This window comes from Mirounga leonina, unplaced genomic scaffold (genome assembly GCF_011800145.1).
Source record: "Mirounga leonina isolate KUSES-001 unplaced genomic scaffold, KU_Mleo_1.0 Mir_114, whole genome shotgun sequence".
Classification (NCBI taxonomy): domain Eukaryota; kingdom Metazoa; phylum Chordata; class Mammalia; order Carnivora; family Phocidae; genus Mirounga; species Mirounga leonina.
This window is the reverse complement of record NW_023270265.1, coordinates 20,918,817-20,932,684: the sequence shown is the minus strand read 5'-3', so window position 1 is coordinate 20,932,684 and position 13,868 is coordinate 20,918,817. Positions and strand designations below refer to the sequence as shown.

General features: G+C 40.0%; 1 protein-coding gene across 3 annotated transcripts in view; it reads left to right on the top strand.

Moving 5' to 3' along the window:
• Window positions 1-13,868, top strand: part of MYOF (myoferlin) — a 153,238-nt gene that overhangs the window by 19,391 nt on the left and 119,979 nt on the right. For all 3 annotated transcript variants that reach the window (XM_035025232.1, XM_035025241.1, XM_035025221.1), the window contains exons 2-3: window positions 2,055-2,110; window positions 4,316-4,407. In XM_035025232.1, the coding sequence (XP_034881123.1) occupies window positions 2,055-2,110; window positions 4,316-4,407 (148 nt within the window). The remainder of the gene's footprint in view (window positions 1-2,054; window positions 2,111-4,315; window positions 4,408-13,868) is intronic.

The window sequence follows — 13,868 nt, the reverse complement described above, 5'->3', positions numbered from 1 at the left end:
GCTTTACTATGCTGAGGTCTTGGAAGAATGAGGTGGTTAGTCCCACAGCTGGCGTGTGCTGGGAGCCTTAGCTATATGACATTCCACTGAACAAAACCCACTACCTTCTCCGTTGCACTGCAGTAGAGGGGAACCGGGGACAGTTCCAAGTGTGGCCACCAAAGAGAGGCTGCCTGGTGGGTTTAAAAGCTATCCCTGCCACTTACTAACTTGGTCACTTTGAGTATGTCACTTCTCAGTTTCCTTAGCTCCAAAAGGGGGGATGAAAATTACACATATCTCCTAGGGTTTTTAAAGAGATTAGATATTGTAAGATCATAGAAAATATATACGTTGGTCTCCACCCTCCCCCCCCATTTCCTGGCACTGAGCTAAAACCCTTATAAATTCCTAGGTGATAGCAGTAGGAGCATCTTTTGTTCTAATGAGGTGACTCTGGGTGGGCTCCTGGATGGTTCCTGGTTGGAGACTGGTCACCAGGAAGACCAAGCCATGATGGGAAGCTTGGAATTTCGGTCCCACTCACACTCCTCTAGACTGGAGAAAGGGGCTGGAAGTAGAGTTAATAATTGATCTTGCCTGTGTGAGGAAGCCTCCATAAAAATCCCAAAAGAATGGGGTTTTGAGAGCTTCCAGATGGGTGAACACATCCATGTACCAGGAGGTTGAGGCATTCTAACTCCATGGGGACAGAAGCTCCTGTGCCCAGGACCCTCCCAGACCTTACCTTACATATCTCTTCATCTGGCAGTTCATCTGTACCCTCCATCACCTCCTTTAATAAACTGGTAAATATAAATAACTGTTTTCCTGAGTTCTATGAGCCGCTCTGGCAACTTCATTGAGCCCGATGAGGGAGTTGTGGGAACCTCAGATTTATAGCCTGCTAGGTCAGAAGCTCCTGGACTTGCTATTGTCATCTGAATCCTTAACCTGTGGGATCTGATGCTGTCTTCAGGTAGATAGTGTCAGCATTGAGTTAAATTGTAAAACACCCACCTGGAGTCACAGAAAATTGCTCAGTGGGAGAGTCCCCACCGTACTTCTGGTGTCACAAGAGTTGTGAATGTTCTTTGTGATGGTAAAGGAGACACACAGAAGGAAAACTGTTTTGTTTTGGGTTTTTGTTCTGGTTTTTTCCCTGAAAACAGATGAGCTCATGCTTACAAAGCATTTTGTACTCAAACACTAGCTTTTATTTTGGTAAGTAGATTATTTTGGCAACAGATGCCCCTGCTCTTTGGACTTCTCTAAGGAAACTTTAAGTACTAGCTGGATTAGCATTTATTATTATTATTAACATTTATTCATCCAGGAAGGGGACATAACATTTATTCATCATAAATAAAATAAATAACATAAATAACATTTATTCATCCAGTCTCAGATACAGAGAAAGAAAACCTGTATCTTCAGGAAAGGTGAGCCATGAGTAAGGGAGACCCTACATTCTCTGCAGGTCCTAGAAAGTGTTCGTCTACTAATTACCTTGTGCCAAGGCCTCTGGTAGGGAGTCCAGCTCAGTCTTAAAGCTGTGGGGTGTTACCACATGCAGAGATGGCAGGGGCTTCAGAGTGGAAACTGCAGGTTATATAGGACCCAGTGCCAAGTATTAGCTCAAAAGAATTAGCTAAGCATTTCTTAGCTCCTTTGAATTTCAGTAGCCGCGTCTCTAAAATGGCAACACCTGCTCGTCAAAGGTTAGCTTTGTTGCCTTCTTTCTGCAACAAGCTGGAGACACAGAGGCCCTGGGTAACTAACCTTGGTCTGTGGGAGCTAGTGAGGGAGAGACAGGGGATCACAACATTGCCATGATTTTGAGTCCCTCATTCCCTAACATCTTGTAGATCTGGGCATGGGAGAAGCATTTAGGCCAAAAAAAAAAAAAGCCATTCAGTTTGGAAAACTTTGACCCAGGTAACCTCGACTCTAGGCAAATGAGTGGGAAAATGTGGGCACACAGTTGGCCCTCAGGGGAACACTCATTGAGTGAGTGAATGTTCATGTTCTAGGAATATTTTTAATTAATTGATATCTCTTATTTTTATTTGCAGATGAGAAAAAGAAAACAAAGAAAGTTGACAATGAACTCAACCCATTCTGGAATGAGGTAACTTCATTTTTTTTTAACATTGTTTCAATGGATAAGTTATATCTGATTGTCCTATCTTCGGTCAAGGGTTAGCTTTTCCCTTTGGAAGAAGAATCTCTGCATTGTACCCCCACCCTGCCATCTCCCTTTGTGGCCATGGAGACAGCAGAACCATTCAAGGAGACGTGCCACGATGACGTCTCCTTATAGTAGTGCAGTGAGCGAAGCCAGGGCAGGGAGTTGTGAGGGCTGGGTTCTAACCTGGAGCAGCCTTGAGCTTGCTGGGTGACAGTGGTCCAGTTATGTTGCATGTCGGGGGTGCATATGTAGGGCAAGGGGTGGGATTAGATCATCTCCGGAGTCCCAGAGAGAAAGCTCCGTATTTAAAAACCTATCTGCATGTGACTAATCAAGAGCCACATTTATTGCTTTTTCTGTTTTGATAAAGTAATACATCCTTAATGTAGACATTTTGAAAGCTTCAGATCAACATAAAAAAATTGACCTTTGCACCCACCCACTATCCAGAACCAGCTACTGTTAACATCTGGGATATATCAATAAATGTTTATTGAATAGATATATTTAATAAAATATGATGTCTTGAAATTAGCAAAGTAGCACCATATAGCACATATGGCTTTCTATCCTATTTTTTCTTACTATTAGGTCCTGAGTGTATACTATATCATTCCATTCAGAAGTATTTTTCAACTATGCAATATTCTGTAGAAGGGATATAATTTATTTACTTCCCCCACTGTTGACTTTATATACATTTTATAAACAGTTCAATGTTGAATATATTTATAGGTATGTGAAAATTTTAATTCTTTCCCCTGAGTAGATTTTCCTATGCTGACTAATTTTTTAAAAGATGATCATTCATCCCATTGTTTTTTTCCAAAAGCCAAGGAAACCTTCCTGGATAAGCACAGTGATAAATGTCTTTGTTATTTTCACTGAGTCACCAGGCTATGAAGACTTCCCCTCCACCAACTGCAGATTTCTCCCCACCCCCACGACTAGTTTCAATGTCTCTGTAAGATAAAGACTTTATCTTTTCATTGAATGAGGTAAAGACAAAATACCTTTCTAATGCCTTTTTGGGAAGAAGAAAATTGAGAGGCAATTCTACCTCTTTGCAATTTCACTGGAACCCAGAACACAGCCCGATGGACTGCCAGCTCCATGAAAGCAAGAGGCCAGTCTGGTTGGGCCCCGTGGATACTATGGATCCTAGCACTTTGTACAGAGCTCCAAGAATAAAACAAATTGAAAAAGTACATATGTATACATTTAATGCTTCAGGTTTTGAGTAGTCCTAACATGCTTCTGTATATTTGGTCAATCCATGTGGCCAATGGCAGAGAGATATATGGTCACGTGAGCAGACATGTCCTCTGCAGGGCATCACCCATCTCACCCCATTTTGTTTCCAACGTGTATTTTTTTAAATTGCAAATGTATTTATCAAGTAAACTCCCCAATTGTAGTTTTGTAACTGAAATCTAACCCAAATGAAATGCCAACCCAGACTCACTGGGGTTAGCATTCTAAAATGAGGTTTGATACATTCTCCATCTACTCCAAACCCATTACAAGGAGAATCAAATCATCAGTAGATGCTGCTTTATTTAATTCATATATTATATAATGGATCAAAGGCATCACTGGTGTTATGTTGGTTTTTTTTATGTTTGCCATTAGACAGCAGTTTATTGCATTAAGATGAAAGTCTCGTCTGACTACAAACTGATCATGGTGGACTTAAAATATTTTAAGAGCTGATGCATTTTAGAAAATTTTTTTTAGATTATTCATCTCTTTGGTAAAAATAATATGATTGGGAAGAGCAAGTAATTTAAAAACAACCAGTGAAGAAAGCATTCATTTTATTTTGTTCTTTTAACCCATTGTGGTGGGCACTAAGTAAATTCTCTGACTATGACATGGGTTTGGTGACTTGTCCATAGTCACAGAGCCTAGAAAATGGGAAGCCAGAAATCACCCCCAGGTCTTCTGAGGCTAAGTCTGGTTTGCCTTCCCACAGCCCTCAGTAGCCTTCAGGTTTGGAATTTGATCACTTCTATCTAACTATAGAATTGAGTAAGTCAAAAGATTGTCAGCAGTGAAGATAATGACCTGATGTTAGTATTGGTACATCTTATTATACTCCCTGATCCTGTTAACAACTTTTTTTTATAACCTTTCTGTGGACAGATTTTGGAGTTTGACCTGAGGGGTATACCACTGGACTTTTCATCTTCCCTTACAATTGTTGTGAAAGATTTTGAGACAATTGGACAAAATAAGTAAGTTGATTTCAACTATTTTTCTCATTTTACATATTATCTTACTATTGTTTATTTTGTTGAAGGAACATATCGTTAATAACATTTTTGTAATATTTTCAATATAATTGTGCATCAATTCCATCTCTCACTCCTCCCTGCCACAACCTTCTGAGCCAATATCAGAAGTGGTTAATTTCTCACAGTGCCTTTTCCCAAACTTCTGTACAGTAGTCCCCTCTTACCTGCGGTTTCAGTTACTCATGGTCAACTGAGGTCCAGGAGCAGATGATCCTCCTTCTGAAATATTATCAGAAGGTCAGTAGTAGCCTAACACTACGTCACAATGCTTATGTCATTTTTTCACCTTACTTCATCTCATCACATAGGCATTTTGTCATCTCACATCATCACAAGAAGGATGAGTTACAATAAGGTATTTTGAGAGGGAGAGAAACCATATTCACATAACTTATTACAGTATATTGTTATAATTATTCTATTTTATTATTAGTTATTGTTGTTAATCTCTTACTATGTCTAATTTATAAAATAAACTTTATCATAGGTATGTATGTATGTATGTATGGGAAAAAACATAGTATATATAGGGTTTGGAACTATCTGTGGTTTTAGGCATCCACTAGGGGTTTTGGCACATATCCCTATGGAGAAAGGGTGGGGGGCTACTGTGTTCCTAAGAGTCTGCAAACACTAATCCACCATTAGTGTATACAATTTGGCACTTCCTGTGAATGCTATCTAACATTCCTGAAACGTCTTTGTTAACTGCATATAGTTACTTCCTACCTCTGGTGGTTTATCTGAACTATAGCTATATTAGATAGAAGCAAAATCATTTCTTCTTCTGATTATGTGTGACCATACTCATCTCATTCAAGTTCTACTTGCAGCCCCACTTCCATTTTAACATCTTATGGGCCTTTTAAACTCAACAGACGTAAGCCACGTCCCTGTTACCCCTACCAGTTTCAATGGGGAAGGGTCATTATGGTGCCCATGGTGGCATTGAGGGTTGTCCCCTGATTAAAGCTGGGGAGCATCTGAAACAGGTCTCTATGGGACAGAATGACCCCAGTAAATTCACCCCAGTCCTTGATTTGGACTTTCGCCTTATAGCCTCAGAAACCAGTCTTAGGTTACCAATTCAAACTAACCAAGCTTACAAGAAACTAATGCTTAAAACCAGGTTACTTATTTGTTCATTTCCAGGGGAAATAAATGCCTGGTGGGAGGGCATCCTGATCAATGAATTCTCCTTTGTGTCATATTGCATGGAAAGCCAAATTACTGTATATCCTTGATTATAAGATGTCATTGACCATAAGATGTATTATTCAATTAATAACAGGTTTGGGGGTTACAAAGAAGCCTCGTATTAAATGCCCATATCCATGTAGGAAGCATCCAAGTTTGTTTTTTTTTTAAAGATTTTTATTTATTTATTTGAGACAGAGAGAATGAGAGAGAGAGAGCACATGAGAGGGGGGAGGGTCAGAGGGAGAAGCAGGCTCCCTGCCGAGCAGGGAGCCCGATGCGGGACTTGATCCTGGGACTCCAGGATCATGACCTGAGCCGAAGGCAGCCGCTTAACCAACTGAGCCACCCAGGCGCCCAGCATCCAAGTTTTTAATAATGTCAGTACATTTAAAAATGTATGTCTTAGCCTTAGGCACATTTGGTAAATCAGAAGGCTGCAATGAGAGGAATAAACTAGAAAGAATTAGTTGAGGTACAGTGACCATATGCCCTGATTTGCTTGGGACAGTCCTGGTTTATTGTCTCAACACAATTACTAATAATACTTCTTTTGCTGTCAACAGTGGCTTGGTTTGGACAGTAAATTAGATGGTCACCCTTAGTGGCGTCAGGCTAAGAGAGCCTGGACAGACATTTACCCCCTAGACAATGCTTTGCTAGGTACTATGCGTGTTCACCTTTGATGAGATCCTTTTTCCCATGTTCCATTGCTGACCAATTACCCTTGTGACTGATGCTTTTTTTTCTTAAGCTATATGAATACACTCTGGTAGGTTCTGATCCCACTATATTGGACTGAAAATCATTGTAGCTTTAAAGGTTATGTGGGGTATCTCAGCTTTGAACCAATGATATTATTATCTGTCCCCACCCAATTCCCAGAGGGCAGTTTTATCTCCCAAATCACAAAATTTTGGGGAAGTGTGTGGTCAAACCTCACTGTAGCCTCTAATATGTTACTAATAATAGTCCCTTTCTGAGGATAGTCCAAGATGGTGGAGGAGTAGGAGACCTTAATTTCGTCTGGTCCCAGGAATTCAGCTAGATAGCTATCAAATCATTCTGAACACCTGTGAACTCAACCGGAGACCTAAAAGTATAGCTGCAACTCTACAAATAGAAAAGTGACCACTTTCTGCAAGAATGACAGGACAGAAAAACTCACCTCAAAAAAGAGAATAAGAGGCAGTACTGACTGCCAGGGACCTAATCAGTATGGATATAAGTAAAATGTCAGAACTAGAGTTCAGAATAATGATTATAAAGATATTAGCTAGACTTGAAAAAAGCCTAAAGGACACTAGAGAACATCCCTTTCTGGAGAAATAGAAGAACTTAAATCTAATCAATTCAAAATAAAAAAGGCTATTAATGAGATGCAATAAAAAATGGAGGCTCTAACTGCTAGGATAAGTGAGGCAGAAGAGAGAATTAGTGATATAGAAGACAAAATGATGGAGAATAAAGAAGCTGAGAAAAAGAGAGATAAACAACTACTGGATCCTCAGGGGAGAATTCGAGAGATAAGTGATAGCATAAAGTGAAACAATATTAGAATAATTGGGATCCTGGAAGAAGAGGAAAGGGGGGGAGGAGAAGGTATATTTGAGCAAATTAAAGCAGAGAACTTCCCTAATCTGGGGAAGGAAACAGGCATTCAAGTCCAGGAAGAACAGAGAACCCTCCTCAAAATCAATAAAAATAGGTCAACACCCCGGCATATAACAGTGAAACTTGCAAATCTCAGGAACAAAGAGAAAATCCTGAAGGCAACTTGGGACAAGGGGTCCGTAACCTACAAGTATAGAAACATTAGACTGGCAGCAGACCTATCCACAGAGACCTGGCAGGCCAGAAAGGACTGACATGATATATTCAGGGTGCTAAATGAGAAAAATATGCAGCTAAGAAGACTTTATCTAGCTAGGATGTCATTCAGAATAGAAGAAGAGATAAAAAGCTTCCAGGACAAACAGAAACTAAAGAACTTTTGATCACAAAACCAGCCCTGCAAGAAATATTAAAAGGGATCTTTTAAGCTAAGAGAGAGCCCAAAAGTAACATAGACCAGAAAGAAACAGAGACAATATATAGAAACAGTGACTTTACAGGTAATACAGTGGCACTAAATTAATATCTTTCAATAGTTACTCTGAATGTAAATGGGCTAAATTCCCTAATCAAAAGACACAGGGTATCAGATGGGATAAAAAAGCAAGACCCATCGATATGCTGTCTGCAAGAGACTCATTTTAGACCCAAAGACACCTCCAGATTTAAAGTGAGGTGGTGGAAAACCATTTGTCATGCCAGTGGACATCAGAAGAAAGCTGGGGTGGCAATCCTTACATCAGACAAATTAGATTTTAAACCAAAGATTGTAATAAGAGATGAGGAAAGACACTGTATCATAATTATAGTGTCTATCCAACAAAATGGTCTAACAATTGTAAATATTTATGCCCCTAACATGGGAGCAGCCAATTATATAAACCAATTAATAACCAAATTAAAGAAACACATTGATAATAATACAATAATAGTAGGGGACTTTAACATCCCACTCACTACAATGGACAGATCATCTAAGCAGAAGATCAACAGGGAAACAAGGGCTTTGAATGACACACTGGACCAGATGGACTTCACAGATATATTCAGAGCATTAAATCCTAAAGCAGCAGAATAGACATTCTTCTCAGGTGCACATGGAACACTGTCCAGAATCGATCACATACTGGGTCACAAATCAGGTCTCAACCAGTACCAAAAGATTGGGATCATTCCCTGCATATTATCAGACCACAATGTTTTGAAATGAAACTCAATCACAAGAGGAAATTTTGAAAGAACTCACATACATGGAGGCTAAAGAGCATCCTACTAAAGAATGAACGGGTCAACCAGGAAATTAAAGAAGAATTTTAAAAATTCATGGAAACAAATGAAAATGAAAGCAGAACTGTTCAAAACCTTTGGGATGCAGCAAAGGCAGTCCTAAGAGGGAAGTATATAGCAATACAAGCCTTTCTCAAGAAACAAGAAAGGTCTCACATACACAACCTAACATTACAGCTAAAGGAGCTGGAGAAAGAACAGCAAATAAAAGCCTAAACTCAGCAGGAGAAGAGAATTAATAAAGATTAGAACAGAAATCAATGAAATAGAAACCAAAAGAACAGTAGAACAGATCAACGAAACTAGGAGCTGGTTCTTTGAAAAAATTCGTTAGATTGATAAACCCTTGGCCAGACTTATCAAAAAGAAAAGAGAAAGAACCCAAATAAATAAAATCATGAATGAAAGAGGAGAGATCACAACCAACATTGAAGAAATACAAATAATTATAAGAACATATTGTGAGCAACTGTATGCCAACAAATTAGGCAATTTGGAAGAAATGGATGCATTCCTAGAGACGTATAAACTACCAAAACTGAACCAGGAAGAAATAGAAGACCTGAACAGACCCATAACCAGCAAGGATATTGCAGCAGTAATCAAAAATCTCCCAGCAAACCCGAGTCCAGGGCCAGATGGCTTCCTAGGGGAATTCTACCAAACGTTTAAAGAAGAATTAATACCTATTCTTCTGAAGCTGTTTCAAAAATAGAAATGGAAGGAAAACTTCCGAACTCTTTCCATGAGGCCAGCATTAGCTGAAAGACCCCACCAAAAAGGAGAATTACAGACAATATCCCTGATGAACACTGATGCAAAAATTCTCACCAAGATACTAGCCAATAAGATCCAACAGTACTTTAAAAGGATTATTCACCATGACCAAGTGGGATTTATTCCTGGGCTACAAGGGTGGTTCAACATCTGCAAATCAGTGAGATACACTACATTAATAAAAGAAAGGACAAGAACCATATGATCCTCTCAATAGATGCAGAAAAAGCATCTGACAAAGTACAGCATCCTTCCTTGATTAAAACTCTTCACAGCATAGGGATAGAGGGAACAGACCTCAATATCATAAGAGCCATCTATGAAAAGCCCACAGCAAATATCATTCTCAATGGGGAAAAACTGAGAGCTTTTCCCCTAAGATCAGGAACATGGCAGGGAGGTCTACTATCACCACTGTTGTTCAACATAGTACTAGAAGTCCTAACCTCAGCAATCAGACAACAAAAAGAAATAAAAGACATCCAAATTGGCAAAGAAGTCAAACTCTCACTCTTCACAGATGACATGATACTCTATGTGGAAAGCCCAAAAGACTCCACCTCAAAATTACTAGAACTCATACAGGAAGTCAGTAAAGTGGCAGGATATAAAATCAATGCACAGAAATCAGTTACATTTCTATACACTAACAATGAGATAGAAAAAAGAGAAATTAAGGAGTCGATCCCATTTACAATTGCACCCAAAACCATAAGATACCTAGAAATAAACCTAACCAAAGAGGCAAAGGATCTGTACTCAGAGAACTATGGCACACTCATGAAAGAAATCGAGGAAGACACAAAGAAATGGAAAAACGTTCCATGCTCATGGGTTGGAAGAATAAATATTGTGAAAATGTCTATGCTACCTAGAGCAAGCTTCATATTCAATGCAATCCCTATCAAAATACCACCAACTTTTTTCACAGAGCAGGAACAAATAATCCTAAAATTTGTATGGAACCATAAGAGACCCTGAATAGCCAAAAGAATGTTAAAAAAGAAAACCAAAGCTGGTGGCATCACAATTCCGGACTACCAGCTCTATTACAAAGCTGTAATTATCAAGACAGTGTGGTACTGGCACAAAAACAGACACAGATCAATGGAATAGAATAGAGAACCCAGAAATGAACTCTCAACTTTATGGTCAACTAATCTTTGACAAAGCAGGAAAGAATATCCAATGGAAAAAAAGACAGTCTCCTCTGCAAATGTTGGGAAAATTGGACAGCCACATGCAGAAGCATGAAACTGGACCATTTCCTTACACCATACACAAAAATAGACTCAAAATGGATGAAAGACCTCAATGTGAGATAAGAATCCATCAAAATCCTAGAGGAGAACACAGGTAGCAACCTCTTCGACCTCAGCTGCAGCAACTTCTTGCTAGACATGTCTCCAAAGGCAAGGGGAACAAAGGCAAAAATGAACTAGTGGGACTTCATCAAGATAAAAAGCTTTTGCACAGCAAAGGAAACAGTAGACAAAACCAAAAGACAACCAACAGAATGGGAAAAGATATTTGTAAATGTCTTATCAGATAAAGGACTGGTATCCAAAATCTATAAAGAACTTATCAAACTCAACACCCAAAGAACAAATAATCCAATCAAGAAATGGGCAGAAGACATGAACAGACATTTCTCCAAAGAAGACAACAGACACATGAAAAATGCTCAACATCACTTGGTATCAGGGAAATACAAATCAAAACCACAATGAGATACCACCTCACACCAGCCACAACGACTAAAATTAATAAGTCAGGAAACAACAGATGTTGGTGGGGATGCGGAGAAAGGGGAACCCTCTTACACTGTTGGTGGGAATGCAAGCTGGTGCAGCCACTCTGGAAAACAATAAGGAGGTTCCTCAAAAAGTTGAAAATAGAGCTACCCTGTGACCCAGCAATTGCCCTACTGGGTATTTACCCCAAAGATACAAATGTAGTGATCTGAAGGGGCACCTACACCTAATGTTTATAGTAGCAATGTCCACAATAGCCAAACTATGAAAGGAGCCCAGATGTCCATCTACAGATGAATGGATAAAGAAGATGTGGTATATATACCACATCTTCTTTATATATATATATATATGTATACACACACACACACACACAATGGAATATATATATACACACAATGGAATACTACTCAGCCTTAAAAAAATGAGATCTTGCCATTTGCAATGACATGGATGGAACTGGAGGGTATTACACTAAGCTAAATAAGTCAATCAGAGAAAGACAATTATTATATGATCTCACTCATTTGTGGAATTTAAGAAACAAAAGAGGATCATAGGGGAAGAGAGGAAAAAATAAAAGAAGACAAAATCAGAGAGGGAAATAAACCATGAGACTCTTAATCATAGGAAACAAACTGAGGGTTGCTGGAAGAGTGGGAGGTGGGGGGATGGGGCAACTGGGTAGTGGACATTAAGGTGGGCACGTGATGTAATGAGCACTGGGTGTTATATAAGACTGACGAATCACTGACCTCTACCTCTGAAACGAGTAATACATTATATGTTAATTAATTGATTTTAAATTAGAAAATAAATAGCCCCTTTTTTTCTTTGCTCCCTTCTTTCTACAAATGGTATCACTATTTATATCTGGACCACTCTCTCCAACAGAAATATAGTGCAGTCTGCATATGTAATTTAAAATTTTCTAGTAGCCACATTAAAAAACAAAAGAGACAGGTGGAATTAGTTTTAATAATATATTCTGTTTAACTCAGTATATACAGCCTATTATCACTTCAATATGTAATCAATATATTAAAAATCATTGAGACATTTTACATGCATTTTTTTTCTTACAAAGTCTTTGAAATCCAGTGTGTCTTTACCACTTGCAGCACATGTCAATCCAGACTAGCCATGTTTCCAGTGCTCCTTGCCACCATACTGGACAGCACAGTTCCAGACCACTGGGCTCAGAACCTTAGGTCTCTCTGGGTCTTCCTTTTTTTTTTTTTTTAAAGATTTTATTTATTTATTTATTTGAGAGAGAGAGCGAGAAACAGCATGAGAGGGGATAGGGTCAGAAGGAGAAGCAGGCTCCCCGCTGAGCCGGGAGCCCGATGCGAGACTCGATCCCAGGACTCCGGGATCATGACCTGAGCCGAAGGCAGTCGCTTAACCAACTGAGCCACCCAGGCGCCCGTGGGTCTTCCTTTTATAACCTATCCAATCTGTTGCCAAATCTTATTTTCTCTTCCTTTCCATTGTTTGTGCCATGTGTTTCTTACTCTTGGCCATAGCCACCAGCCTGGTTCAAGCCTTCATCATTTTATGCCTCTTCTATTTCAGTGTGGCGGCAAAGCCTGGCCATGGAGCTCTCGTCTATGTTTCATACAAAATCCTTGCTTTTTTGAAGGCAATGTGCTTGAGTAGGGTCAGAAAACAAGCAAATATATGAAGAACTATATAATGGGTCAGGTGCTATGGCGTGATCTAAGATAAGGAGGAAACCATTATATGGTATAGCCCATGAAGAAAAATAAAGCGGAGTGGAAGGATAGAGAGTGACTGATAATGGGGGGATGATCCAGTGTTATATGAGGTGATGATGAGGTGACAATTAAGCAGAGACCTAAATAAAGTGAAGGAATGGGCCATGCAGCTATTTGGGGGAAAGAATATTGCAGGCAGAGAGAAGGCAGGAGTGGATGTGGGGTGTTGGAGAAACACCAAGGAGGCCAGTGAGGCTGGAGCACAAAGAGCAGGAGAAGCTGGTATGAGCTAGGAGATGAGATCAGGAAAGCCCCAGCATGTGGCTCAGGCTTTGGATTTCGTTCCTAGTAGAATGGGAATCCATTAAGGGGGGTTGAGGATGATCTAACCTATATTTTAAAAGGATCATTCAGGCTTTGTGTGTAGAGACTGGATGCAGCAACCAGTTAAGAAGTAGGGAAAACAATACTGGGAGACCATTATATATTCATTTTACACCTGTTGAAAACACAGTGGGGCCCTTGGATGACAGCAGTCATGGGAAGAGGACAAGTCCCCACCCGACGGCTCAGCTTGGCACTCATTCTGGGGGTTCGGTGTGCCTTTCTGGAGACAGAGTTGATGCGCAGTCTCTCTGATCCTGACAATTTCTTCCTACATTCGAACAAAGAAACTATGGTGGGTTCTGATAGAAGAGGATCCTTCTAATGTTTGGGGCTCCATGCATCTTGCTGAGATACGTTGTACTTGGTGTTATGCTGTGTGCTGAGCATAATGACCAGAGGAGCCAGTCGTTACTATGGCATTATTATGACGGGAATTTTTAGGCCAGAAAAAGGTACATATGAAGCTGGTGTTCCATACTCTTTCAGCCTTTCCCTCCCCTTCTTCTGGGGGGTCCCCCTCCCCCTGAAGTCCCCCAGGCACCCAGTGTCCGTATTTATGTCCCAGGGCTCCCACCAGCGTACTCACTCCGGCCTGCCTTCTGTGCCGGATCTGTGCCGAGTCTTTTCCCAACAGCACTTATCTGTCGCGTTCTCAGTCCTTCAAGGG